The sequence below is a fragment of the Mus musculus genome, chromosome 19 (assembly GCF_000001635.26).
Source record: "Mus musculus strain C57BL/6J chromosome 19, GRCm38.p6 C57BL/6J".
Lineage (NCBI taxonomy): Eukaryota > Metazoa > Chordata > Mammalia > Rodentia > Muridae > Mus > Mus musculus.
In genome coordinates, this window is record NC_000085.6 from 48461327 (window position 1) to 48487830 (window position 26504).

The 26504-nt window shown below is 43.1% G+C and overlaps 1 protein-coding gene across 1 annotated transcript in view; it reads left to right on the top strand.

Moving 5' to 3' along the window:
• Positions 1–26504, top strand: part of Sorcs3 (sortilin-related VPS10 domain containing receptor 3) — a 599481-nt gene that overhangs the window by 255302 nt on the left and 317675 nt on the right. Inside the window, exon 3 of the mRNA NM_025696.3 lies at positions 26064–26163. Within this exon, the coding sequence (NP_079972.1) occupies positions 26064–26163 (100 nt within the window). The remainder of the gene's footprint in view (positions 1–26063; positions 26164–26504) is intronic.

Genomic DNA, 26504 nt, shown 5'->3' on the forward strand with positions numbered 1-26504 from the left:
TCATTTGAAGCCAAGAAGGACTTGGAACAATTCCCACACCATTGACCGTGTCAGTCTGGCAATCAAATTTCTACCTTAGTTCAGTACAATTTATTCCTATTTAATGTCACTTGTGGAATGATTCTGTGGCTTTGGGACTCAACCTGTAGCATGCGGTATGGTTTCCATGACTCTGAGAGGTCACAGGCTTTCCTCTTACCTACATTTGTGTGCGGAACGACTTTGGTATCGAATCTCCTGATATGAAACTTTTCCTTGGTGGGCATTTTTGATGAGTCTGTTTCTGGGGGTGGGGGCTTTGCCTCATAGGCTCCTAAGGCTCTTGGCTTCACTTACTCTGTTGTGTATAAAGGGGTCTCAATGGTAAGATGAGCAGGACCTTGGCTTGCCAGTTGTTTCCAACTCTGGCAAAGGCTGCCTGCGTGTAGCCCTCTTGGCAGACATCTGCTTTCCCGATACTGCCCTTTGTCCTCCTCATAAGGAGGCTAGTGTTTCTCCTGCAGCAAGTTTATGTTTCTTGTTGGCACCTTCAACGCCTCCCTTTCAATCACACTCTTCACTGACACATTAATTTCAATTTTCTTTGTCCATAAATTACTTTTATCTGGCTTTCCAAAGGTCTTGTGTTTTATTTGCAGACTTATTTTGGAGGAGCAGGGAGTCCGTCTCAATTATTCTGGCTGCGGACTGACTGGCTCTCATCTCTGTTTCTTGTTATAAACTCTGGTGTCCAGTGTCCGCTTGTTTCTTCTCTCCACCTTATACTTTCTTACCGCCGTTCACACACTCCTAACAGTCAACTCTAGTCAGTTTGATAAGCCCTCTAGTCTCGTCTACCACCACAGTGTTTCTCAGAGAAAGGTGGGAGGGAGACATTTCTCAGTATTTTTCATCTGCGGTTCCTTTAACCATTAACTATTGTGAGATTCAACTGCACATAATGTTCTGGACTGGGAATGAGTAGTGTGGATGGAGATAGTGAATGACTTCCAATGTATTCTGTAGGAAATGTGGAACCATGAAGATCCTCAAGCTGGACAGTGACCCTGTGTTCCTCACTAAGAATTAGGAGGGCACATTCCATGCTATTCCATGCTGCTGGGAGCAGGGTGTTCAGAGGTGGAGCAGCAAGGAAAGGGAGGCCTGGGCCATCCCAGGCAGCCTGTGAGGTTAGTTACCTTGTTGAGTTTGGGCTGTGCAGGAGGAGAGATGAGGACCGATGAATATAATATTTCTTCAGCACAGCTTATGAAACTTGGCAGCAATTAGAGATGAGGGAGAGGAAAACCGGGGAGGGTTGTAGGGTTTGGCATCATCACTGAAGTGAGAAAGGCAGAGGAGGAGGGAGGAAGGAGGAAGGAGAGAAGCAGAAGACGGTCTGGGACAATTAGGATGAGAGAAAGGATAAGCTGATTTCAATGTTCTGGGACACAAAGGCCAATAGTTCATTGCATAGCACTTGGAAATGTGGGGGCAGCTCAGAGAAAATGTTGGAGCTAGGTACATTTGGGGGATTATGCAATATTTTGGGACGTAACCCAGAAAAGCGGCTCCATTGATATGAAAAGGCAACCTATTGTACATGGACCAGGTACAGGACATGGGTAGCCTCACTGGGCTCTGGATAGGCAGTGAGTGTTTGGGTATCTCTAGAGCTTGCAGGAAGTGATAGGCCTGAGGTTTCTCTCTGCCATGGCCTGCCATGCCATTTTTCTTCAGTATAGTTCTGGGAGTTAAACTTGGGGCCTCATGCGTGCTAGGTAAGTGCTCTGCCACTGAGTCACATCCATCCCCATCCTATCCTCCCTATTTAATTGTCCCCCACTGCCATTCCTTTCTCCATCCAGGAACTGTTACCATTTGCATTCTGTCAGTGACAACCTTCCCCTCTCTCCCTATTTGTCCCTAATTTGAAATTGTAATGTGCAGAGCAGAGGAAAGAGATGATCAGGCTAGAGTTTTGTCTTGCTACTTAAGGACAGCCAGCTACTGCCTCTCTTGATAAGGAACACTAAGCAACTGAGACTGATCCGGAAAGCCTCTCTTAGTTCTCATTGGCACCCGGAGAAAATAGGTGAAGCAAAAGCAATGTAGAGACCCGTGTGCACTTTCTCTTCCCAAGAAAGACCCATATCATGTCTACTCCTCACCATCAGAATCACTGGCTATGCCTTCACCCTCAGCTTCCTGCTCCTCCTCTCTTTCCTCATGGGCTGTGCATCTCTCTGGTGTACAGGGAGATGGAATGGAGTGCGGCTGTCCTACCACCCTGAACAGTGTTTTTATTCTGATGAGACAAGGGCTGCCTCAGCTCCCCTGCATGTGTGGCTCCATGCCTTACATGCTGACACATGTGTTGGAGGAAACAATTTTTGGATGTTCTCCCTGCCTGCGAGCCTTGCCAGAGCCATTGAATTAAGCAGGCAATTTCCTCTCACTTTGTCTCTCTGTAAATTTCACAACCATATGGTATGAGGAGAGCTCTTGGATTATAAATAAACAACACTGCTCATAAATCTCAGGGTTTTTGTTTTCCCTCTAATAGGAATAAAGAGAAACCGTAGATTTGTAACTTCAAAGAAATGTGTTGTAGAAGAAGATAATGTCTCTTTATATATGTATATAAATATTTTTCTTCCATTTCCCCTTAGTCAGTCTCCTTTTCTTTGCTGGGATTTGTCTGTCTGGCCAGATCCTATTTATTTTTTTATTGCTGACATTTTCCAACCTGCAGGTAAACTGTTGCTTTAGGCAACATGGTTATAGCCACATGGGTCTGGCCAGATTGCACTGTCCAGATGGGTTTGGCGCATCTTTCTACTGCTGGGGAATTTCACTGCCTTCTTTGTTGGACACTTGCTTCCTCACTGATATTATGACAAAGCAGTAAAGTGACAAGTCCTCCTCTCCCCCTGTGGAAGAAGCCCAGCTTAAGCATCAGACACATAAGAACTAGGATTCTCAACCTCTTGCTAAGTGTGGCTTGCCCATCCTTAAACTACAGGTCTTTTGTTAAGGCTTGTGGAATCATGATAGTTGGCAGCCCCTTAGTTTGACATACTGCCACTACAGTCACTGTGAGTCAGATAAGCATTCCAGCCATCACAGACAAAAGGCCAGGGATGATATGGACTCTGGGTTTGGGGTGGTTAAGATAGATAGAGGCTCAAAGAAGGCAGAGCTCTGAGTCAAGTGTTGGGTGTTGACTTTCTTCCTAAGAGGCCAGTTCAGTTTAGGTGCTTCTAAGTAGAAGAGAGGTTGGACAGTGCGGGAAGAAGTGGGAGTTTGCTGTAGGGATTTGGCTGTGGTGGCAGATTTGGGTGACCTCGCAGTATTTACTAACTAGCTTGGTGCAGCAAACCTTACTTCTCCCTGACGTGGCCTAGTGACAGGTTCTAGAACTTACTTCTCCCTGACGTGGCCTAGCAGACAGGTTCTAGAACTTACTTCTCCCTGACGTGGCCTAGCAGACAGGTTCTAGAACTTACTTCTCCCTGACGTGGCAGCAGACAGGTTCTAGAACTGTGGGGAGCTAGCTTAGGCTACGTGCTGGGTTTACCACTGGGCTCACGTTTTTGGATCCTGCCCTGAGTCTGTCAGACTGCATCATATTTTCAGTCATTATTGTAAGGGCTTAGTGTCTTATAAAACAGTGGTCTAGTAAAATAGCTTGCATGAGACCATTATGCATTAACATATATGGCATAGTCGGTCACTAAATGGTCAATGATTCCAAGAAATGCTTACTGTTTAATCCAAAGAAACCGTTATCTAAACATGGAACTTTTTACACTGATGTGAGACATCATTTCTCAAACGAGAGACTTTTTTTTTTTTACATTTTAGATACAGTTATTAAGAAGAGCTCTGCCAAAATATATACCATACTTCAAAAACCAATTCACAGAGAGTTGAAGTTATCAGGGCATTTTAACTTCAATGTTTTTACTATTGTTTTACTATTTTTAGTATACAATTGTGTGTGCACGTGAATACATGTCTGTGTGTATGCATCTGTGCATTCAATGACATGAATATGGAGATCCCATGACAACCTGGTAGGGGTTAGGTCTCTCCTTCCACCATTTGGGTGTGAGGATTAAAGTCAGGTGGTCAGGCATGACAGCAAGAGCCTTTACTTATCCAGTCACCTCCTTGTCACTCAGCATATTGGTCTTTCATCTTAACATTGCGAAGATTTATTTCCGTCCAAGGTTCTGGTTTCTTCAGCTTCATCTTCGTTCATCTAAATTCTTACCTTCCTCATCTATTTTATAATGTGGTAAACTGTAGGACTTGGTGTGATCTTAGAAGTCAGTGTAAGTGGTAGACAGAAAACTGTATTGCAGCTTACTTTTTTTTTTTTTAGTATAGACCACTGCTGCCAGTGGTTGGAGGACACATGCTCAGATGCCTGTAGCCCATCATTTCCTGGGCTCACTCCAGTGCAGATAGGACACAGAGTGGCAATCCAACACCTGGGGTGACTGCCTGCTGCTTAGCCCCATCAGGAGTCTACCTTGTCTTCCAAGTGTCATGTCTGTCTGGCTCTGTGAAGTGCTTTGGGGGAGCCAGTCTGGTACTTGGAGAAGAATCTGAGTTCTGTTGTCAAGGCAACCTGGTTTCAAACCCTCATTTTGACACTTCCCAGAGAAGTGAACTTTAGCCATGCATTTGGCCCCTTTGAATCAAGTTTCTCTGTTGAAATATTGGGATGAAAGTAAAAATGATATTGTGTGTGATACATGCTTCATATTCTTTCAAGGTTATATTCTGAGCATCGAGACAAGTGTCAGGGAAGCTAGAGGCTTTATTTGGTAAATAAAGAACTAATATACTATATTACTGTATAATATAATATAATATAACTTATATTATATTATTACATTAGAATCACAGTTCCTTTTCTTTTAGTGAGTGTGATGTTCCTGGATATCCCATATTTATCCAGTCTCCTTATAAACTGGAAGTTCACTAACTATAGATTCTTTTTATGAGTAAGATAGAAATTCTGATTTCAAAATTCTGGAAATTCTACAACCTATTGTGATCTACCCTGGTTTTCTGTTCCCTGAACCTTTCTGTCTTCATCCTGGGTGGGTATCTGAGCTGTGTTTGTCCATCTTTATTAATAGATGTCAACCTGCCCTATTTTCTGTTTGTTTATATTGCTGTGACAAAATTCCAGACGAAAGTATATATGGAAGGAAGGATTATTGGGGTTCACAGATGGGATGCGGTCCATCTTAGCAGGGATCTCATGGAGGCAGGAACAGAAAGAAGCAGGTCACATTATGTTTTCTGTTAGAAAGCAGTGATGAACATTTAGGCTTCCTTTATCCATTTTTTTTTTATTCAGCCCAGGACTACAACCCATGGAATGTTAGCACCTACATTCAGAGCAGTCCTCTCATCTCAGTTAAACCTTTCCAGAAACATCCTGAGAGCCATGCTAAAAGGTGCGTCTCTGGGGTGATTTTAGATCTCGTCAAATTGGCAGCGAAGATGAACTATCACAAGTCCCATGACTCCCCATCCTGGCTTCCAAACCCCACCCCACCTCTCAAGCTCTTAACTTTCTATCAATAAGGACAATTGAGACCTCAGCTATAAAGGGGGTTACAACCTGAGATGCATGGATTTGGGTTTCTGAAGCACGTGACAGAGTAGCACCCCTCTTTGCACTCCCATTACCACTGGACATTATTAGCCTAGGGATGAAGTAAGACATGTCAATTCAGTATTATGTCAATGAACTGCTGGTGGTGACTGCTATTGCCTCAAGTCTCTGAGTGTGTACCCACTTATCCCTCTCCTCTGCTCATGTTGCTCTTCAGTCACAGTGTCTGTTAACGCCTCTCAATGTGTTCAGTGTCTTTGTAGCATTTAACATCACACCCGTCATAAAACAGAAATTCACTAAACATTTGTTGATTGATTTCTGGGTCAAAGAATGAAATAACGGCTTCCTATAAAATCCAATTGTGTTTTATTATGCAACAGACTGGGTGCATTTGGATATTATGCTATACTATGGTTTATAGTAACAAGCTCTTAAATATAAAGTTCCACTTACCTGGCACATTAAAACTAACAGATTTACACATTTCTTTTAGGTGATCATCCTGCCATGTAGTGGTGAAATCCAGCTTTCGGAGATCCAGATGTGTTAGAGCAGGATTGCAGACAGGCCTCATTCAGAAAGTGTCTCAGGCCAGAGACAGATGAAGTAGTCACCCGTGTCCAGAGCCTCAACAAATGGAGCATTCAAGCCAGGCTTTCTCATTTACAGTCAGAGGCTTAAAATAGAAACTCCCCGACTTCTGCCATTTTTAGAAAGTCCCGCCTAACTTTTCTTTCATGCTCCTGTACTCCTGATGAATTGCATGGCCAATGTTGATAACCCAGAAAATGACAACCACTTAGCTCTCTGCTGCTTCTCCCAAGTAGGTCAGGACATAGAAAGGGGAAAGGGTTTCTCCACAGGACAGAGGTTTCACAGGGCAGGGACCTGTGGTTGCCAGAGTTGTCTTCTTTCATACATCAAATATCTTGGACATCTCACCATTATCCCAATGCTGAGATGCTCTGTAATGATAGACGAGCAGGCCGAATTTCACGTGGCAAGCTTTAGGCTAGCATACTCCTTGTCCATCTGTCAGCCATTGAGAGTGCTGTGCTGTGACCTTCTTGAGAGGTCAATACTTTTCTGTCTCTAGGATGGTCAATAACTGGCTGATCTTAGAACGGAAGCCAGGGCCTGTGATCTGTCAGTGGATAGATGTGGTATGATGTGTACCCTGAGTCTCAAGTATCTGGCTGTGTGGAAACCACATCCTTATCTCCTCTTCTGTCTTCAGGCTCTGATGTTAGAGGATATAGCCCAGACTACTCTTCTTTTTCCTCACAGTCAGTTTGTAGTCTGCCAGGGAAAAGTTGGTTCCATTCTTGTTTCTGTCAATGGTGACTCTGTTCTTTTAGGCCCTTGGACTTGATATCTTTACATTTTCCTTACCTGTTGCTTCCTTCTCTCCTCTGTCTCTGCCTATGGGAAGTAAACAATAGCATATCTCTTTGATCCTTTTTGTTTGCTTGCTTGCTTATTTGTTTCTTATGGCCTGCTGTCAAGCAACCTAGTGAAATGGACACCTGATAGGGTTTTCCAACTCCAGGAGTGCATACTTTCCCAGACTATCATAAATGCTTCCCAACGGATCAGTCAGACCATTCTTTCCAAACAGGCTTTGGTGTTTCCGTCGTATTCAGGAAGCTTGGAGGACCTTCTTCTGTCACAAGGCAAGTACAAGCTCATTACAAGGCATTGCTTATCTAAACTCTTTCTTAAACCGGAGTAGATGACTCATTTAAACCTGGCCAGTTTCCTCAATTACTGCTAATGGTGCTTACATTTTTCATGCTTCAAGCCTCTGGATGTACACACCGTGTTCTGTTGGCCTTCCAACAGGCAATTTTCAATCAGTCTCTTTTCCTGAAGTCATCTTTCTTTGCCAAGAGCTCCCTTGTCACTAGTTGATACTGTAAGAGCCTACCTATTGTCCTTGATGCTATGGCCACCATCATCATGTTACTAATGACCAGCATTTATTAAGAGAATATCACATGTCTGTTCTGATGTGACAGATGCTCTATGCTACTTCCCAGCACCGGGCTCTCAAACAGGCCTGAGGAGTACTTAGTTAAGACAGTTTTGCCCACTGTAAACATGAGAGAACTGAAAGGCATTATTAGCCTGCTTCCCACCACACAGCTATGAGATGTGGGGCCAGGACTTTAAGCTATATCTCTGAACTTGCAGCTTACACACTCAGCTTGCACACTCAGCTTGTACACTCAGCTACTTGGCCTCTTTGCAAAATAGCAAAGAGTATGCAGGAGAGGCATAGCAGTGTACAGTCTTATTTAATTACGCCTTTTATTTCCTCTCCTCACTACTAACTGCTTCACCAAGCTCTTTCCTTAGAAGTATAGAAAAGAAGTGTCTCAACCAACCACCCATGTGCTTTATGCCACCATTTCTAGGGTCCACATTCTGGTTTAATACTATTTGTTGACCTTTGACCCTTTTGTTAACCTTTGACCCCCCTCCCCAGGTCTCATTCATGTTTTGCTCTCTGGTTGTTTAGTGAGAGATGGGCATGTGTCTCTAAACCCATGTGATTTTTCTGATTATTCTCTCTGGTGCCAAGATTGAGTGGTCACAGACTGGCTGACTCCTGGGCATCCCCATGTGGATTTCAAAAACATCCTTACTTTGGTTCTCTCTGTCTCTCTCTGTTTCTGTCTCTGTCTCTCCCCTCCCCCTCCTCTTCCCCTTCTCCCTCCTTCCCTCTCCTCCCTCCCCTCCCCCCCCTCTCTCTCACACACACACACACACACTTTCTCCCTCCCGCCTCTTCTCCTTCTCTCCCTCCCTCCTTCCCTCCCTCCCTCCCTCCCTCTCTCCCTCCCTCCCTCCCTCCCTCCCTCCCTCCCTCCCTCCCTCCCTCCCTCCCTCCCTCTCTCAGAATTTCATTGGATTCTCTGTGCTGAGAGATATGCATTCTTGGAACATGGATCTGTATTCTGGGAGCTGCCAGAAGTCATTTGGAACTTGATCAGATGCACAAAATGTTGGCATGGCAGGGGTCTTTTGAGGTCATTGAGTCCAATCCTCTCATATTCCAGACAGGAGAGTCATCAAACTGTGAAGTGTTGTTTTTAATTGGAAACAAGAACTGTCTATAACAAGACTCCAGAAGCCCATTAGGCCAGAACTCACAGAGCTTGCTGAATGTTTAAGTTTGTGCTTCTGGGTTGTTTTGGATCATGTTTTTGCCAGATTCAGTGTTTGTCAACCGGTTGAGTGGTTCTGCACTCCTGGTGGGAGCCCTGGCTCTGCTCAACTTCTTGGCTTGCCCAGTTGAGCAATGTCTTTCACTAAGGAGCAGCCCATCTCAGAACGGGGGCTGAAGCCCAGTGACTTCTCGAGGACATGGGCTTGGAAAATGACTGTGTGTGTGGAACAGAGTGGGACTGGATCTGCAGCTAATAGTCCCCCAGGTTCTGGCCTAGGTTGGCGGTTAGCAGCTTTAGATATGGATTTCTCCATCATCTGTGTTCCATGGACTCCAGATCAAGCTGTTTTGGATAAAATACTGATCTATTTAGTAGTCAAGTTGCCCATGGTACACAAAATGTCTATCTTCATTTCATTGGAAATCATCCATTTCCAAAATGGGAAACAGGACAAATAGAGAATGGTGCGTGGGCCCATAGCTCTAGGATGGACTGAGATTCTATCAAAGGCCTGACCTGATTCTTTTGTTTTCAATAATTTGTTATTTATTCACTTTACATGCTGATAACAGTCCCCCTCCTCTGCTCCCAGCCTACCCTCACACATCCCTTATTGTCCTCTCTCTTTCTCTTAAAGACAGGGAGTCCCACTTGGGTACCACCCTACCCTGGGACATCCTACCCTAGGCACATCCTCTCCCACTGAGACCCAGTCAGCCAGTCCAGGTCCCAGGTCCGTCCGGGAAGTGGATCCAATGTTGGGCAACAGAAACAGGGACAGCCCTGGCTCCACTTGCTACGGGGCCCACATGAAAACCAAGCTGCACATTTGCTACAAATGTGTGTGTGTGTGTGTGTGTGTGTGTGTGTGTGTGTGTGTGTGTGTGTGTGGGAGGGGTAGGTCCAGCCCCCCACATGCTCCTTGGATGGTGGCCCAGGTTAATTGGGCCCCCATGGGGCCAGGTTAGTTGGCTCTGTAGGTCTTCTTGTGGAATCCTTGACCCCTCTGGCTTGCTCTTGCCATCTGATTTGTGTAGATTTTTCTCACAAAACTCTCTTAGCAATTCTACCGAGTGACTACTAGTTATATCCATATTAGAGATGGGGAAACTGAGGCCCAGAAAGGTTAGGCAGTGTTCTAGGTATAATGCTACTACGAAGCACAGGAACTAGGGTTTAATCTTGTCAACTTAAACACTCCTCTTTTTAAAATCTGTGTTGCCTTCTGATAGAGAATGCTCATCACCCTGAGTGGATAAAAACCACCCTCATGGGATGCTCTAAGATGCAGGTGCTCAACTATTGTTGCTTACACAAATAGAGCCTCAGTGACCAGGTTCAAGTCACTGCATTGTGACTAGCTCAGTCTAGTCACTAGCTCAGACCTTTCTGGGTCTCCGTTTCTGAATTTTTATGGAAGAGATGAAATACCTACATCAGAGGGTCACTGTGAGGACTGAATGTTTCAAGAAAAAGTGTCTCATATAAAGCACTCTGCAAATGTTAGTTACTTGATTGCTACCATGGCTTAGGGTGGCAGCCTTCCGAGAAATCTATTATGGAGCCAAAGCATGTGCCAACGTCCTCATCCCTGACCTCAAACAGCTTAGAGCTTTGGTGGGGACAAATGACTGTAGAAATCAGAGGGTGGAGGTCAAGTTGTGTAGCAGAGATATAAAATCTAGAGGAAACCGGAAAAAGCAAAGGTCACTGGAGGGCAGGGGACATGAGGAAACTTTACGCGGGAGGCCAGAGTTAACTTCAAAAGGTCTGGAGAGGAAAGGAGTTTGAACAGAGGGAGGTTTGTGAGAACTCTGTAAAATTAATTAAAAAAGAAAAAAAAGAAAACCTCTTATGTTTTCATTCTCCTGGGTCTTGGAGATTGTTTGACTTAGAGCATCTCAAAGCACGGTCCAGGAATCCCTGGGGTGCGCCTCCGTGACCCTTTCCAGGAGAGTAATGAAGGAAAAATCACTTCACACGTTCTCATTACTCTCCAGTTGTGTTTTCCAGAAGTCACATGATGTGCCTTGCCCTAACAGAGAGACTGTCGAGGCAGGTAGGAGGCTCTGCAATGTGGCCTTCTTGGTAAATCCTAATTCCTTAGAGGATGCTACTGTCTGTCCAGATGCTTGCACTGTTTCAATAATGTTTGTTATTTTAAGATGAATTAAGACATGTAAACTGTTCTCAGGTACTATTTACAATTCAGCTCATACTGCAAGACGTTAACACATGTGAGTCAAACCTCAGTAACTTTAACCATACGAAAGAGTCCCACATCATAAAAGCATTGTTACACGCATCATTGTGAAGGCTTCATGGAATTTTGTAACATTCTGAAACCAGAGAGAGCCTCCTTTTGGCAACTGTGCCTAAAGAACTTCAAAATAATAAAACTCAAATTGGCCAGCATGTGCTAAGACTGGCACTCAGGCATTCTTCGTGAAACTGGAGACTGACCAGGATGTCTCTATAGGGGAGATGATAATGAGAAACTTAATAATAGCTTTTATCCTTTGAACTAGTGGTTACACTTGCATAAATCTAACCCAATGAAACAACTTAAGATATACTCAAGATTTTTATGCAAGGCTATTTGGTTAGAAAGTGACCAACTGGCTAGAGAAACTAATTAAAGTAAATTATGATGCATTCATGCACTGCAGGCTTGGTGGGTTTTATTTCAAAAAATACTGAGCAACATGGGGCCTGTTCACATTATGTTAAGAAAAAGTCGGATAGAGACAATATAAAGGATGAGTTTGAACTTTGTAAACATACAGATTAGAGGATATGCAATGTATGTATATGCATGTGGAGATGTGTATATACAAACCAGAACCTTAGTATGCTATTCTCTGGATGGTGTAGCTAGAACGGTTGCCTAAGCTGCCCATTAGTTTGTTCTGTATTTGAAGATAGTTCTGCTGTAAAATTTTAGTACTTTTGTATTTGACAATGACCCTAGGGCTGGACATTCTTTTCATCAAAGGCTATGAGAATACTTTTGAGTCAGCCTCGGCTCAGATGGGCACAGCTTTTGATCTTGGAAAGTATGTTTCTCTAAATGGACTAAGGAATGCTTTAGGATTTGAAGGGTAAGCCTACCTTTTAGCCAATTGTTTTTCCCTGCATACCCTTGCAAATGTAAACATTACCAAACTGATTGCTTTATAACACTGACAGTTGTGTCCAAACTGGTTGGGGTATAGACCTTAAGGCCCATCAGAACAATTGTGCATTTAGATAATATCATTTGGCTGATACTGGGCAGACAGTAGGGGATGAAAAGTCAAGTTTTAGTCCTGTGAAGACATAGCATGGCAAAGGTATCAGAGCCTCTGAAGGGAGCTGCCTTTGCTCTTTGCTGTCAGATCTCTTCTGCTTCTTTACTCCTGGGAAAGAAGGTGCCAGGTGTTAGAGGACTTTGGTCCCTGTCTTCCAAGGGATGAGCTGTAGAACCTGGCAGAACAGCCTCTGTGGAGGGGGTTCGTTATTAATCTCCCACAGTATTCTCAAAGTCAGAAGAGAATCTAGCTGAGTGACTCCACCATGCACTGGAATATACTTCCTTTTTTTTTCCAATGTCAGCCCTGCATGGCACCATTCAGCATGTTTGAGAGGCTAAAAGAGACATCCGAGGTGGTCCCTTGACCTCTCAGGAGGCTCTGTCAGCAGAAGGAAGTATCACATACAAAAATTAAACAATAGCATGAAACGGGAGCACAGAAGAAGAAGGTATTATGTTGCTAGAGAGCTATACGAGGAGTGACCCAGGCTGAGAGCCCTGAAGTCAGAGACAGCCTGGGACTAGCTTCATGGAGGAGACACACAAAAGGAGACCTCTTTGCTCTGCAGAGCTGACTCTTCTGGAGAGGGAGAGACAGCAATAATTAATGACACAATTAATACAGATCTTCAATGCGTTCAATGTATAAAGATTCTTCTATCGCTGAGCTTGTCTCTGTGTGTTGGGGGAGGGGATTAAAACGTGCGACTCAGTCTTTTGGATCTTGAGGGTGGGTAGATGGTTTGAGACTCCCATTAGCTCCCATTTTTAAAAAATATCACTCCATATTTACCTGGGAAGTTTCTGGATGGCCACACACAGATGTAATTGCACATACATCACATTGCCCCAACTGGCTACACTGAAACTTTAAAGAGAAATGTTGAACATCTGTTTCCCAAACAGAAGTGCCTTGCTAAAAGTGTCTGGAACTTTCTAGTGTGAGCCTCATTATTTTTGTCCTCAGGAAAAGTTGGTGAAACAACACTGAATCCATTTTCCCCAGACTTCAATTTGTACACGTTGGCCACCTGCCGGAGGCTCTCTCTGATTATGTGTAACATTTGTTCTGTCTTACCATGTGCCTTTTGGTTGTTTATTGCTGATATGGGGAGGATGAGATGGCAGGGTCTGTCCACTGCTGTGTGTGTATCTATAAGGCAGCTGCTGTCTGCCCAGAACTGTGTAGGGCATCTTTTCCTCCAATGAAGAGATGGTTGGTCTGCCACAGGGTCTCCCAGCCCCTGGCAGGGAAGTGAATTCCCTGATATTAAGGCTATTTAAGCTTTACAGAAATTCTGTGAAGTGGTATTTATATTCCCATTGAGCTGATATGAAACACGAGTCTCCTGTAATTAGCCTGAGGCTGCATTTGAAACCAAATCGGCCCGGCTGACACGAATCCTCTTACGATTATGTTGGTTGCCTTTTTGAATACCAGTGCTTATCTAGGAGAGGGTCCCCTTGCAGATGTGTTAATTTTCTCATTTGCATTGTGGCTGCTCATTACTGATCGTTTAATTGTTATGACTCTTAACTACATGAGTGCTATGTGGCTACATTTAAATGTATTTTTGTTTGAAAATACTTCAATGTATAAATAGAGTCAAGTCCTTTAAGCCACTCTATGTCTGTCCCCAGTTCCACACCTAAAGGTGGCTTACCAGTTATTCTAATTTTTCCTGTACTTTTATATGCATTTTTGTGAATAAGTATAAACTCCTTAGTGGATGTATATTATTTGGAGTCTATACCCACTGTGTGTTTAATGATTATTATTGTTTAATAATAATAATAATAGCTATTATTATTATTATTATTATTACTAATCAGGACAGACTTCTTTAACAATTGTAGAATTGTGTCTTAGAGTGTTTGCTAGGTTGAAGTTGTGATCTTTACCTTATAAAGATGTCATCTATATTCGCTGCATCCCTCTCTTTCTCCTAGTCTTTCCACGTTCATAATATACTACATTTTAGTTAGTACTGAAGACCCACTCTATAATAATCACACAGACAGAGCTGCAGTGACTTGATCCTTGTCATTCCATGCCATCTTTGAAGCCACTTTGTGTCCTTTTCTTTTCCTTTACAGGCATTATTTCTTTTCTCCACCTGTATGGAAAGTAGGTCTCCTGGTTAATATAGGTCAAGAATGCTCAGTACTTTGAACCTTAACTCACACATCTGTACAAGCCTACTACCTGGATGGAGGTTACTTGGTGAGAGTCGCCATGTCCACACAAGGCCCTGCATGTGGGGTCCACCTCATATCCTTCTCTTCTGTTTGAGATAACCATGGCTATGGCCCTGCTCTACAGTCCGTATTTTATCTGATCTCATGAGTTCTGTGTGATTCTGTGTGACAGCTAACCTCCCATCTTCTACATTTAGAACCCAGTCACAGCTTCCATTCCAATAGCCGGGATGGGAAGAAACAGAGGTGAATTAGTTGTTATGTCATCATGTGGCTCTTTATGAGGATGGGCGCAGCAGAAACAGGAGCAACAAGAGGTCCCTGGGAGGGCTGTGCAAGCTTCCGGTCTTGGCATCAGTGTGCTTGTGGTTTTTCTGAAGCAGAGGGCGGGACCAATAACCACTTGGAGAATGAAGCTCTTTAAATTGCTGGCTTTTGGCTTGAGGTCTGGAGTTAGTTATCTGGCTGGTTATTTGTGGTCAGGCAGGGCTTCTTTCATTGCAATAGGAACTGTTTCTTAGATAAAGAGGGAGCTGGCCAGAGGTAAGTACCCAGGATTTTCCATCACAAAGACGTTTTGGGCAGTTTTGGTTTGGAGCTGTACTTTGTATACACTGGAGCCTGACCTTGGAGTGAGTGCAGCTCACCACACAGGCAACCCACAATTGACTCTGGCCTCTGTTTTTAGTCTCAATGGATTTCAGTGGAATACACCATATGAAGTAGTTTCACAGGCCTGGCACTTTGAAGCACTGTTATGTCTTTTCGTTGTCAGAGTTGGACTTTACTCTTATGGGGACAACTGGCAACAGTGATCAGCCATCCTGTAATGGCTTATTGGACATCTGAGGGCCTATCCGTCTATTAAATGTAGAGAATACAAAACAAGGAAAGGAAAACAATCTGGTTGCCCTCAAGAATAACCCCATCTTGAGTATGCATGGAAAGGATGGAACAAGGCTTTTAAAAAGTTTTACCTAAGTCATTCTCTCCACTCTCACTTATACTTCTGTAATTGAACAGCTGGGAGGGGGGAGGGGGGACAAATGTCTACTGAAATCATAGATTAGATTTCAGGTTTGAAATTTTGAATCCCAATGAAAACAACCATGCATCTATTATTGTTTATGAGATTAGTTTGATTTATTTTAGTTTTTAATTACCTTACAATGATTTTAATTTTTATTTTTTTGAGAATTCCACTTGATATGTCATTTTATCCCTCCATTTTCTCCTTCTAGATCCTCCTGCATTTACCCTTCTCCTTCTGAAATGTATGTCTTATTTTAAATTATGACACACACACACACACACACACACACACACACACACACACTTATAACTATAACACCAGATTTTCAGCTGACTGCTTGGCATGCTATTATACACACACACACACACACACACACACACACACACACACACACACACACACACACATAACTATAACACCGGATTTTCGGCTGACTGCTTGGCATGCTATAACCCATCAGGAGACTTGTCTCTGGAGAAGACTGATTTTGCCTCTCCACAGCCATTAGTTGTCTGCAGCTCTCCATCTAGGGCCAGGACCTTGTGATATTTTCCCCAACCATGCTGGAATGTCAATTGATGTTGTCATTTTTCAGGTCCTGCTTATGCAAGTATATTGATGAGATTTCATGGGTACTGCTTTTCTGTCACATATAGAAAATAGAATATAGAATCCTGCTCCACTTCCTCATCTACAATGTTCTCTGAGCCTTTATGTGAGGGTTTTGTTTGTTTGTTTGTTTGTTTTAGAAGATATGTCATGTCAACTGGGGCTGGATACCCCATAGTCAGAATCACTTTCTGTGCATTTTTATCTGTTGTGGCTTTCTGTAATGCTTCCTTTGATGAGTGGTATGAATTATACTTATCTGTTGGTCTATCTCTCTCTCTCTTTCTCTCTTCTCTCTCTCCCTCTCTCTTCTCTCTCTCTATAATCTATATCATGTATGTAAGAAAGTATGTATATAAATATATGAACATATGTATACATACATATATATGTGTGTGCATGTGTAGTATATGTGTCTGTGCATGACTTATTTGGAGATCAGGTCTCATTTTAAAGCCCTAGCTACCTTGGAATTCATTATGTAGACAAAGTTGTCATGTAACACACAGAGATCCTCTTGCCTCTATCTTCTGAGTGATGGAATTAAGGGTATACATCACCACATCATAATCATAAAATAATATGATCCTTTATGATCCTTTAAAACATCCTCAGTGTCATTCATTCCTCTTCCCCATGGTTCCCTCGATGTTACTCTAGGTGATGTATCCGTATGTACGGTATACGAGCTAGAAGCCATACATAAGAGACAGGATACAGCATTTGTCTTTCTGGGTTACCTCATTCAGTATAATATATTCTATTCTATCAATTTACCTGTGGATTTCTTGATTTCACTCTTCTTTATAGCTAAATAGCATTCCATTGTGTATATAATCACCTTTCAATTCCCTTTTCCTCAGCTGGAAGATGTTTAGATTGTTTCGATTCCTAGCTATTGTGAATAGCATGGCAGTGGTGGCTGATCATTACAGTGGAGTATGGTAGTACATCCTTTGGCCATATGCCCAAGAGTGAGAACTGTTACATCGGGGTCCTGCGGTAGATTGAGCTTTAGCTTTGTCTCCTCACTGACTTCCCAGTAGCTACACTAGTTTGGGGTCTCACCAATAGGGACCAAGGGCTCTCTTTCCCCATGCCCTAGCCAGGATCTGTTGTCATTCTCTGGGGCTTATCAATTCTAACTGTGCTGAGAATGAAATTTCAACCTAGTTTTAATTTGCATTTCCCTAATTGGTAAGGCTATTGAGCACTTCTTGAGATATTGCTTAACTGTTTTTATTTCTTCTCGTGTGAACTCACTGTTCAGACCCATGGCCCATTGTTTTTAATTGGATCATTTGTTTCCCTGACGCTGTATATGTCTTGGATATTAATTCTCTATCAGATGTATAGTTGGCAAAGATTCTCTCCCACTCTGCGCTCTGTCTTCATTCGATTGGTTCCATTGCTGTACTGGGCTTTTTATTTTTATGAGGTCACATTTGTCAATTTTTGGCCTGGAAAAATGGAGTCCTATAAGGAAAAGACTTTCCTACATCCATCCCTTCTAGAATACTGCATATAATCTCATCTGACAGCTTTAGCATTTAGGGTTTCACAGTGGGTCCTCCATTCATCTGGAGCTGATTTTTGGGCAGGGTAGCTGATATAGGTCTGATTTCATTCTTCTACATGTTAGACAAACAGTTTCCCTAGCACTGTTTGCTGAAGATGCTCTCTTTTCTCCAGTTTGTGTTTTCTGGCACCTTGGTTAAATATCAGATGACCTCAATGAGATACACTCATGTTTGGACCCTTTGTTAGAGTCTAGGCTATGTTTTGTACTCTTCTCCACGGGATCTGCACAACAACCCTTTTGTCTGCCCTGAGATCAGATATGCACAGCCCCTGCAGCTGGTTCTGATGGAGTCCACGTGTCCTTGCCTGCTTTTCCCTTTCTCTGCATGTCTAAAGACTAAAAAGAAATTCTTAACTTTTAAGCAGTTTTCAGTGATTTCTGGAAATACCAAAAGTGTATATGGATATTCAAGGAATAAATAAGGATCTCCTGAGCACTGTTGCTACAAATGCAGAGGAGGGTGTGGGCTTGAACTATAAGAACTTAATTGATGTATATTTGGGACTGGACGTGGAGTCAGAAAAGAGATCAGAATGCTAACCATCATGAGAGAGAGGAGAAAGAGAGCAAGGAATGGCAGTCTACCAAGGTACTGAACATTATGTCAGGCAGGTGTCTGACCAGATGTGGTAGGCAAATGTGGAAGGACAACCAATGACATAATTCACCCTGACAGAATCTTAGGAAGTTATTTTGGAGACAAAAATCAAAGTGGGACCCTGGAATGGTAGATAGAAGTAGGGACTGTAGCTTCCTAAAGCACTGATAATTTAGATTTGGGGAGCCTACCTCTGACACAACCAAATATATAGCTGAATCCCATACCTCCTGATTTTGTAGATACAGCCTCATCCCAACAAAGGCTGTGCTGAGCGTCTGCTGAAGAGCAAGGGCAGAGTTCCATGCAGGACTTACTTGGATTTATTTGGTATTTTATTCCAATGAACCCATCAGAGGTTGCAAGCCACCAAAACCCCAATATCCAGTAAACCAGGAAAAGGGACTATGATGTTTATAGCATTTTACACCACCACAAAGATGTGCCACTGTATGTTAGGGACCATTGTAGTTGGGTCAAAGGTAGGGTCCCAGAATCTAAAACACTTGCTACCTGTACTTTCTACAGACGAAAGCTCGCCAACTTGAACTAAATCTACTGAGAAATGGCACAGGGAAGTTGTGATGAATAAAAGACATGGGGAGAAACAAACAAAGGAAAGAAAAGAATAGCTAAGAGAATGAGGGACTGCCTCACCTGTGGTCATGTTCTGATTTAAATGCCGAAGGGGTCAAGGCGAGCAAGAGAGGCAACTCCAGGTATATAGAAAGGTCCCTTTGTTTCATAGAACTCAAGGGTTAGAGGAAAAGAGGGATGCGGTGGGGGATCAGGTAACAAGAACAGTTTCTAATGCAGAGCTATGGTATCCACATACTGGCAGAGAGCCCTTGGAAGTCTGCCTGGCATTGGGAATGAAGGCGCTGGACTAAAGCTAAGCTTGATGGGGAAGCTGATGGAGCTACATGGGAGGAGCTTTGCTTTCACAATGACAGCTGATATGCTGATCACCACTAACATCTCCCATCGTTTACAAGAGGAACAGGGCTCTGCTGGGTAGATGACGACCACATCTTCATCCTTTGACTCCTTTTATTGATATTATGGGCAAAGTCTTGGTGAAATAACTGGGCACATGGCATGCCAGGCTGCGGTGAGTCTTCAGAATGTACCATTTCTAGGCTAAGGCCTTCTGAGCCCCTGAGGGACAAGACATGGGTTTTTAATCAGCTAGCTGATGAGCATGTTGAGGAGCTAAGAGCAGTGTCTCTTTGGAGGCAATGCCTCCTTGGCAAAAATGTTGGCAATAACTAGCAAGGTGGAAGTGCTAATTCCCCACAAAGAGGTCTACCCAGACATAACGCTTCAGGGGTGCATAGGTAAATGTGCCTAGCAGTGTTCATTATAACACTGCTTGCAACAGCAGGCATTGCTTCCTTCTTATTTATATAATGGAGCTTTTTTAGATGGAGTATTTTGTGTAACTCTAGATGACCTTAAACTTGGGGTTCTACTTCCCTGTTCTCTGTAGTATTAGGATTAAAAACATGCATGATATATAGTGGATTTTTTTTACATAGGGTCTCAGGTATCCTGGGGTGACCTCAAATATAGAGGACAACCAGGAGGAACTTCTGAGGAACCTGCCTCCACATATAACGTGTCAGGATTATAAGCATAAGCCATTATACCTGGCTTGTGTGGTACGGGGATCAAACCCAAGGATTTCTGCATGATAGGCAAGATTCATGCCTTCTCATCTCTGTAATGCCCCATTTTTAAAGAAAAAAGAAGGAAAAAGAAAAACAATTTTTTCTTTATAGGTCAATGATTAAGTAGATGGTGATATATTCATGAGCAGAAATGCTACAAAGTAGTTAAAATGAATACATTATGTCTGGGTATGTCAACAAGCTTAACATCTCAATATCTTATCCTTGGGTGGAGGAAGTAAGGAACAACTTCTGGGACTGCTTTTATTCAAATGTAAGGGCTTGTAATGGAGAGATAGCTCAGTAGGTTCCCATGCGTGAGGAACTAAAGTTCAAAGCTCTACTACCCACATCTACAGTTGAGTGCTGGGGCATGTGTCTGTAATCCCAGCACTGGGGAGATGACAGAGGGGACTACTGGAGCAAAGTGGCCACTCAGCCTTACCAAATAAGTGAGCTTGAAATCATTGGCAGACCGTATCTTTCAAAATCTGTGCAAAGTCATAGAGGAAGATGCCTAGCAGTGACTTCTGTCCTCCACACATGGATACACACCTGCATTTTTTACTCTCATGTGTACACACCCACACAAACACTCATGCACAGCCACAGATGATCATACACAAATGTAAGAACAGTCAAAGTTCTCTGTTGCTTATAAACATAAGTATTTTAGTAGTTGCCGTATGATTGTGGTCTCATTGTTCTTTTCTGTGCATTGGGAGTAATTAATGAAAACATACAAAACATATGGGAGAAAATGGTGATACACTACATACACACCAAAGTATTAAAATACAGCTGTACTCATCTGAACTTAGGCACAGAAGCCAAAGCCATATGCCTATGTACAACTCACAAGGCACCTTCCAGGTTAGCTACTCATCACGCATACTGGCACAGTACCAGGGAGAGACCAACATTCCATGTATGTGTCATTGTCATGGTTTCAGTGATTGGAACTTCGTTTTTATGAAGCAGGAGTTTAGTTTGAGGGTCTGACTTCAGTGTGGTGAGATGAGACTGTTTCTTCCAAGTAACGCTACTGCTCCCACTGGCAGATGTCAGAGCCCCAAAACACAGGATGGCTTGCTTTCTTGTCAGAGCAAGTTCTGCAGGCACAGCTGTCCTGGCAATGAGGCCAAGTCCTCTCTGCCATCTGCACTCTCCCCAGGCCAAGTGGGCCTACAGAACACTGTGGTCAAGGCGATATGCTATAGCTATGCTGGAAAGGACAGAGTCAAGGGTAGCTTTGATTCTACATGCTTGCTGGCTCCTTGACGAACCTTCAATGAGTTGTACTTGCTTCTGTCAACTCGAATGAGCAGAAACTGCCAGAGGCCTGCAGAAAGCTGAGCTGTAGAGAGCATCCTTTGCTGGGAAGTCCCTCCTCTCAGCAGACAGCTCTGGAGAAGAGCAAAGTCAGTGTGCATCTCTTTGCAGCGTGCAGAAAAAGAGACCGTGCATGGCACTGAGCATGCTGCCTTTGATGGGGGCTATTTGGATTCTGGAAGGGAGTTTGTTGTGACATCAGGCATGCAGGGAGCCTTGAGGATTTAGCTCCTACAAGATGTTTGTTGTAGATAGGATGGGAAAAGTCACTGTCTGGAAAATAATATAGCACTAGGTTGTTGTGATAATAAAATTTAAGGTTCAAAAGCAAGTATAAAATAATCTGTGTTAAATGTCTCATGTTAATAATAGAGTGATGCTTGGGAAATATCCTCTCTTCATCCATTTGTGTGCAGATCCTTTGAGGTGTATTTTAATAAAGCCTTGACCTTGAGCATGTTCTCAAGAGCCCCACTTGAACAAGAATCCCAGTTGGTCAGTTTACAGGAATTCCTCCAGCTTTCATCCCTGAGTAATAGCTGATCTCCTTGGCCAGCATTCAGCAAGAATCTGATTAAGTCTGTTTAAGCAAGGAACTGCCCTACCTTCTGTGTAATTTCCATCCACTGATCCTCACCCCGCTTCTAAGCTATCAATCCCATTTTTCCATGTTGCTTTTGGAATCCAGCCAAATCTCGCTTCCTTATGGCAAAGCTCCATGGCAATAGCCCGCATGCTCATTACACTAGTCTTTATAGATCTGGCATCATCATTTTAACACTTGTCAGATGAAGGAATTGTTGTTGTTGTTGTTGTTGTTGTTGTTGTTGTTGTTGTTCTTTTTCTCCACAGACTTAGAGAAGTGTCTCATCCAGGGCAGTACATTTGCATGCATTTCAGATTCAGTTCTAAAATCTGAGTTGGCAGCCTCCAAATTCAGTGTTCTTTTCCTATACGGTGCTGATTTTATGCTGAAAGGATGGTAGATCAGGTCATTTAAAATGCTTTATTTTCGTTAGTGAAAGCATGCATCTCACAGCCTTTGGATATCATAGTTTGTCTGCTGCACTGCCTTGGAGAGTAGGGTTGCTCAGGGTGATAGGCTGATGGGTACTTAACCTTGATTCTAATATCAGTGAATTACTGATCCTTCTCTGGTACCAAATGCTGCTGGACCTCAGCAATCTGTGACAGTTGTGCCAAAATCCAGAGCATCAGGTAGGATTTCTGGGATGGGAGTATTTCCAGTTATTATTACACCTTAGCAGTTGACTAGAAACTGGTGAATCGGTTTGGACAATTTCATTCATCTACTCTCACAATAAAGACAAAGCAAACCAATACAAACATCAATTTATTTAACACTTGTATTGTACCAGGCATGGTATCGGGTACTGGAACTGTTGTTTGAAGTGTTGCTTGCCCACAGAGAGGTAAAGTCAAGGAAGAAGTCCTGTAATAAAGATAATGTAGATGAAGTACCATGCTAAACACAGATGCTAAAACAGGAAGGAAAATATACAAAGTGATTGGAAGATACAAGCAACTGTGACTAATTTCCCTGTAGGAAAGTTATAAATTGGACAGACAGTACTAGAGCTGGATTTGACAGTTGGATGCAGATTTATCAAGAAGAACTAAGTGATGGCTGGTCCAGGGAAGGGAGTCAAATGTGGATAGGATTTGGAGAGTTCAGTGTGCCTGATGAGAAGATAATGGCTAATGATGGGCTCAATAAGGAAACCAAATTTCAAAGCTTAAGTTTGAAGAACGAGGCCAGTCTGTGTGAATGCAGTGGGTCATTTGCACTAAAGTGAGAGTTAAACAGACCTAGGTGGGTGGAGAACAGCCTACTAACTGCATGGAAGATAGCTGCTGGGGAAGGTAATATGAGTATCTCCAAGCATAAGACTGTGACAAATGCATGTATGAGCCACACATTCACATGCAAAGGATGGGGTGCTCAGTAAATAACTTACATGGGAGACAGAATCACAAAGACTCAGAGATAGAGGTGATGTTGAAGGATACAGGCAAAGAGAAAGACTGGGAGTGACTCTCCACACTCTGTGCCTGTGGTAGACCCATGATCAAGCATGGAAAGCCAGCTTCTTGAGGGACCACTTATTGTTACTACAACTCATTCACACGAGGAGATGGTAGTCTAGGAAGAGACTTGAAATACCATATATCCAGAAGATGTCCCAACTGGTAAGAAGGACACATGCTCCACTATGTTCATAGCAGCCTTATTTATAATAGCCAGAAGCTGGAAAGAACCCAGGTGCCCCTCAACAGAGGAATGGATACAAAAAATGTGGTACATTTACACAATGGAGTACTACTCAGCTATTAAAAAGAATGAATTTATGAAATTCCTAGGCAAATGATTGGACCTGGAGGGCATCATCCTGAGTGAGGTAACACAATCACAAAAGAACTCAAATGATATGTACTCACTGATAAGTGGATATTAGCCCAGAAACTTAGTATACCCGAGATATAAGATACAGTTTGCAAAACACATGAAACTGAAGAAGAACGAAGACCAAAGTGTGGACACTTTGCCCCTTCTTAGAATCAGAAACAATCACCCATGGAAGGAGATACAGAGACAAAGTTTGGAGCTGAGACAAAAGGATGGACCATCTAGAGACTGCCATATCCAGGGATCCATCCCATAATTAGCCTCCAAACGATGACACCATTGCATACACTAGCAAGTGTTGGCTGAAAGGACCCTGATATAGCTGTCTCTTGTGAGACTAGGCCGGGGCCTCGCAAACACATAAGTGGATGCTCACAGTCAGCTATTGGATGGAGCACAGGGCCCCCAATGGAGGAGCTAGAGAAAGTATCCAAGGAGCTTAAGAGATCTGCAACCCTGTAGGTGCAACAACATTATGAACTAACCAGTACCCTGGAGCTCTTGTCTCTAGCTGCATATGTATCAAAAGATGGCCTAGTCGACCATCACTGGAAAAAGAGGCCCATTGGACACGCAAACTTTATATGCCCCAGTACAGGGGAATTCCAGGGTCAAAAAATGGGAATGGGTGGGTAGGGAAGTGGGGGGGAGGGTATGGGGGACTTTTGGGATAGCATTCTAAATGTAATTGAGGAAAATACGTAATAATAAAAAATATATAAAAAAAATATTAGTTTGTTTAGTGAGCACGTGAAGCACACAGAATGTCCATGATGTGCACTTACGGTAGATAGGAGAAATAAAACAAAAACCTTAATTTTAATTTGTTTAATTATTTCTCTCCCTAGATCCTATTGGGATTCCTCTGTGCCATTATTTCTGTATCCTCCCAGATGCTTCATGAGGTTGAATTACCCCCCCCCCCATTTCTCAGAGAAGAAGCCTGAGAGTACAGAAGATTTAATGACTTGTCCATAGCGAATAGTTAGAGAGCTATAGATCTGGAAATGAATCAGATCTTCCTATCTTCAGAGATTTTTTTTTCCCATGGTATCATGGTGTTCTTGAAAGTTCTTTGGCCCGGAGGAGCTTACCTTGTGGGTTTGATAGCAGATCATAAAGGAAATAGGCATGACATCCTCAAAGAGTTAGAAAAGAGGCAAACAGTGTGCTCTAGAGTATGTAGGACAGGGACATGCATTCTAGCACAGAGGAATTTTAAGTGGTTTAGAGGAAGAAGGGTAGGGAAGCCTTATGGAGATAACTCTTAAAGGTCATCAGACAGGCTTCTCAGGCTAAGCTAACTGTGAGCCAAAACAGAACCAGATTAGAGTTTGAGACTAGATAAAGGCTACTCTAGTATCAGGATACCAAGGTCAATAGGAGTTATGGAGACAGAGATGAAGAACTGAGCCTAAGAGGTACAATGCCTCACTTTAACCAGATCAGCTGATGACAGAGAAAGTTAATTGGCCTCTAGACTCTTTAAAAGCCTAAGCTGGAAGAGGGTCAAGATTAACCAAGGAGGTTCTGGAGGAGGAAAAACCTGATGATATTGATTGTGTGAAAAGGAAGGGAGATGTGTATAGGGTTTCAGTAGTGACTTGAGAGAGTATGTCAGGGAGTTGTGTCTCATGATTCCTATTGTTTGGCCCTCTCTTTCCATTCTACTATGGAAGACGTGGAAGGCCAGCACAGAAGATAAGCCATTGGGTTGATAAACCAGTGGGTCCATAGGCCAATGGGTTGATAAGCCAGTGGGTCCATAGGCCAATGGGTTAAGTACTTTGTCCTCTGAGCCTTTTTATGGCTTTTGCACCTGGTCAGCCTACTAGAAATGAGGCCAAAGGGGTGATCAGGTAGCTAATAGTACCCCAGTCAGAAGGAGGAATGATGTCAACCAGTTCAATGAAATTGTTTTTGGCCTGTGATGTACTCATGCATGACATAATCTCTTTGTGGCATTGTCTCCTTTAACCGCTAAACACAGAATGCTCTTGGCCAGTTCCTGCCCTCCAACAACTCTTTTGTTCCAGGTTCAGTGGAGGGGGGTGTGAAGTTGGCTGTGGTGTAGTGTGTGAGGAAAATCCCATCATCCCACCCCCTGGTTGGAAAATCCTAGTGTCTTCCTTTATAGGTCACATTCACAGTAGAGTACTGAGTGTTGGATGGTGAGCACTTGTGCCCTGCCCAGTGCCACATTCAGAGCCACTGGGTGAGCTGTGTGGGAGGTGAGCAAGCTCCAGCAGCTTCTTTCTCCACACAACTTCATAAAGGATAGAAAGTAGGTCTCTGAGAAAGGCTGGGAGCAAAGAGAGCAAGTTTAGGAGGAAGAAGGCACATTAGTCTAATTTCTCTTCTAAAACTAATGGGGCTTTTTATCTCTAAAGAACACTTTCAAGCACTCATGTGATTTGGTAACAAAGATGTAGGTTGGGATGGAAGACTCCTGGCTCCCCTTAGATGCAGTCCATCATTTGATGACATAATTTCTCCTCTTCTTTTTCCCCTTCTTTTACTGCAGGTCAGTAGATTATGGCGCCACCTATGAAAAACTTAATGACAAAGTGGGTTTGAAGACCGTCCTCAGTTATCTCTATGTCAACCCCACCAACAAAAGGAAGGTAAGAGAAGGGATCAGGAGTTCCTGTATCTCCCGTCTGGTAGCAGGGTGGCTTTGGGGCAAGAACAAACACAACGGCGATCATACCACTTGTGGAGAGCCTACCCCATAAGCAGTCTGTGATCATAACAAGAGCCTTTATAGTATTAATAATAATTTAAAATGACGGGAACATCACTCCCATGAGACTGTTTCCGTGCATAGGATTTCTCTGTGCCTGCACAGTGTTGAGTCTTACTTATGCTCACAGTCATCCTGTTGGGTAGAAACCATTACTGCCACACTACTGTGGAAAAGACACAAACTCAGATTATCTAACACTCTAGCTTGAACCTGCTCCAA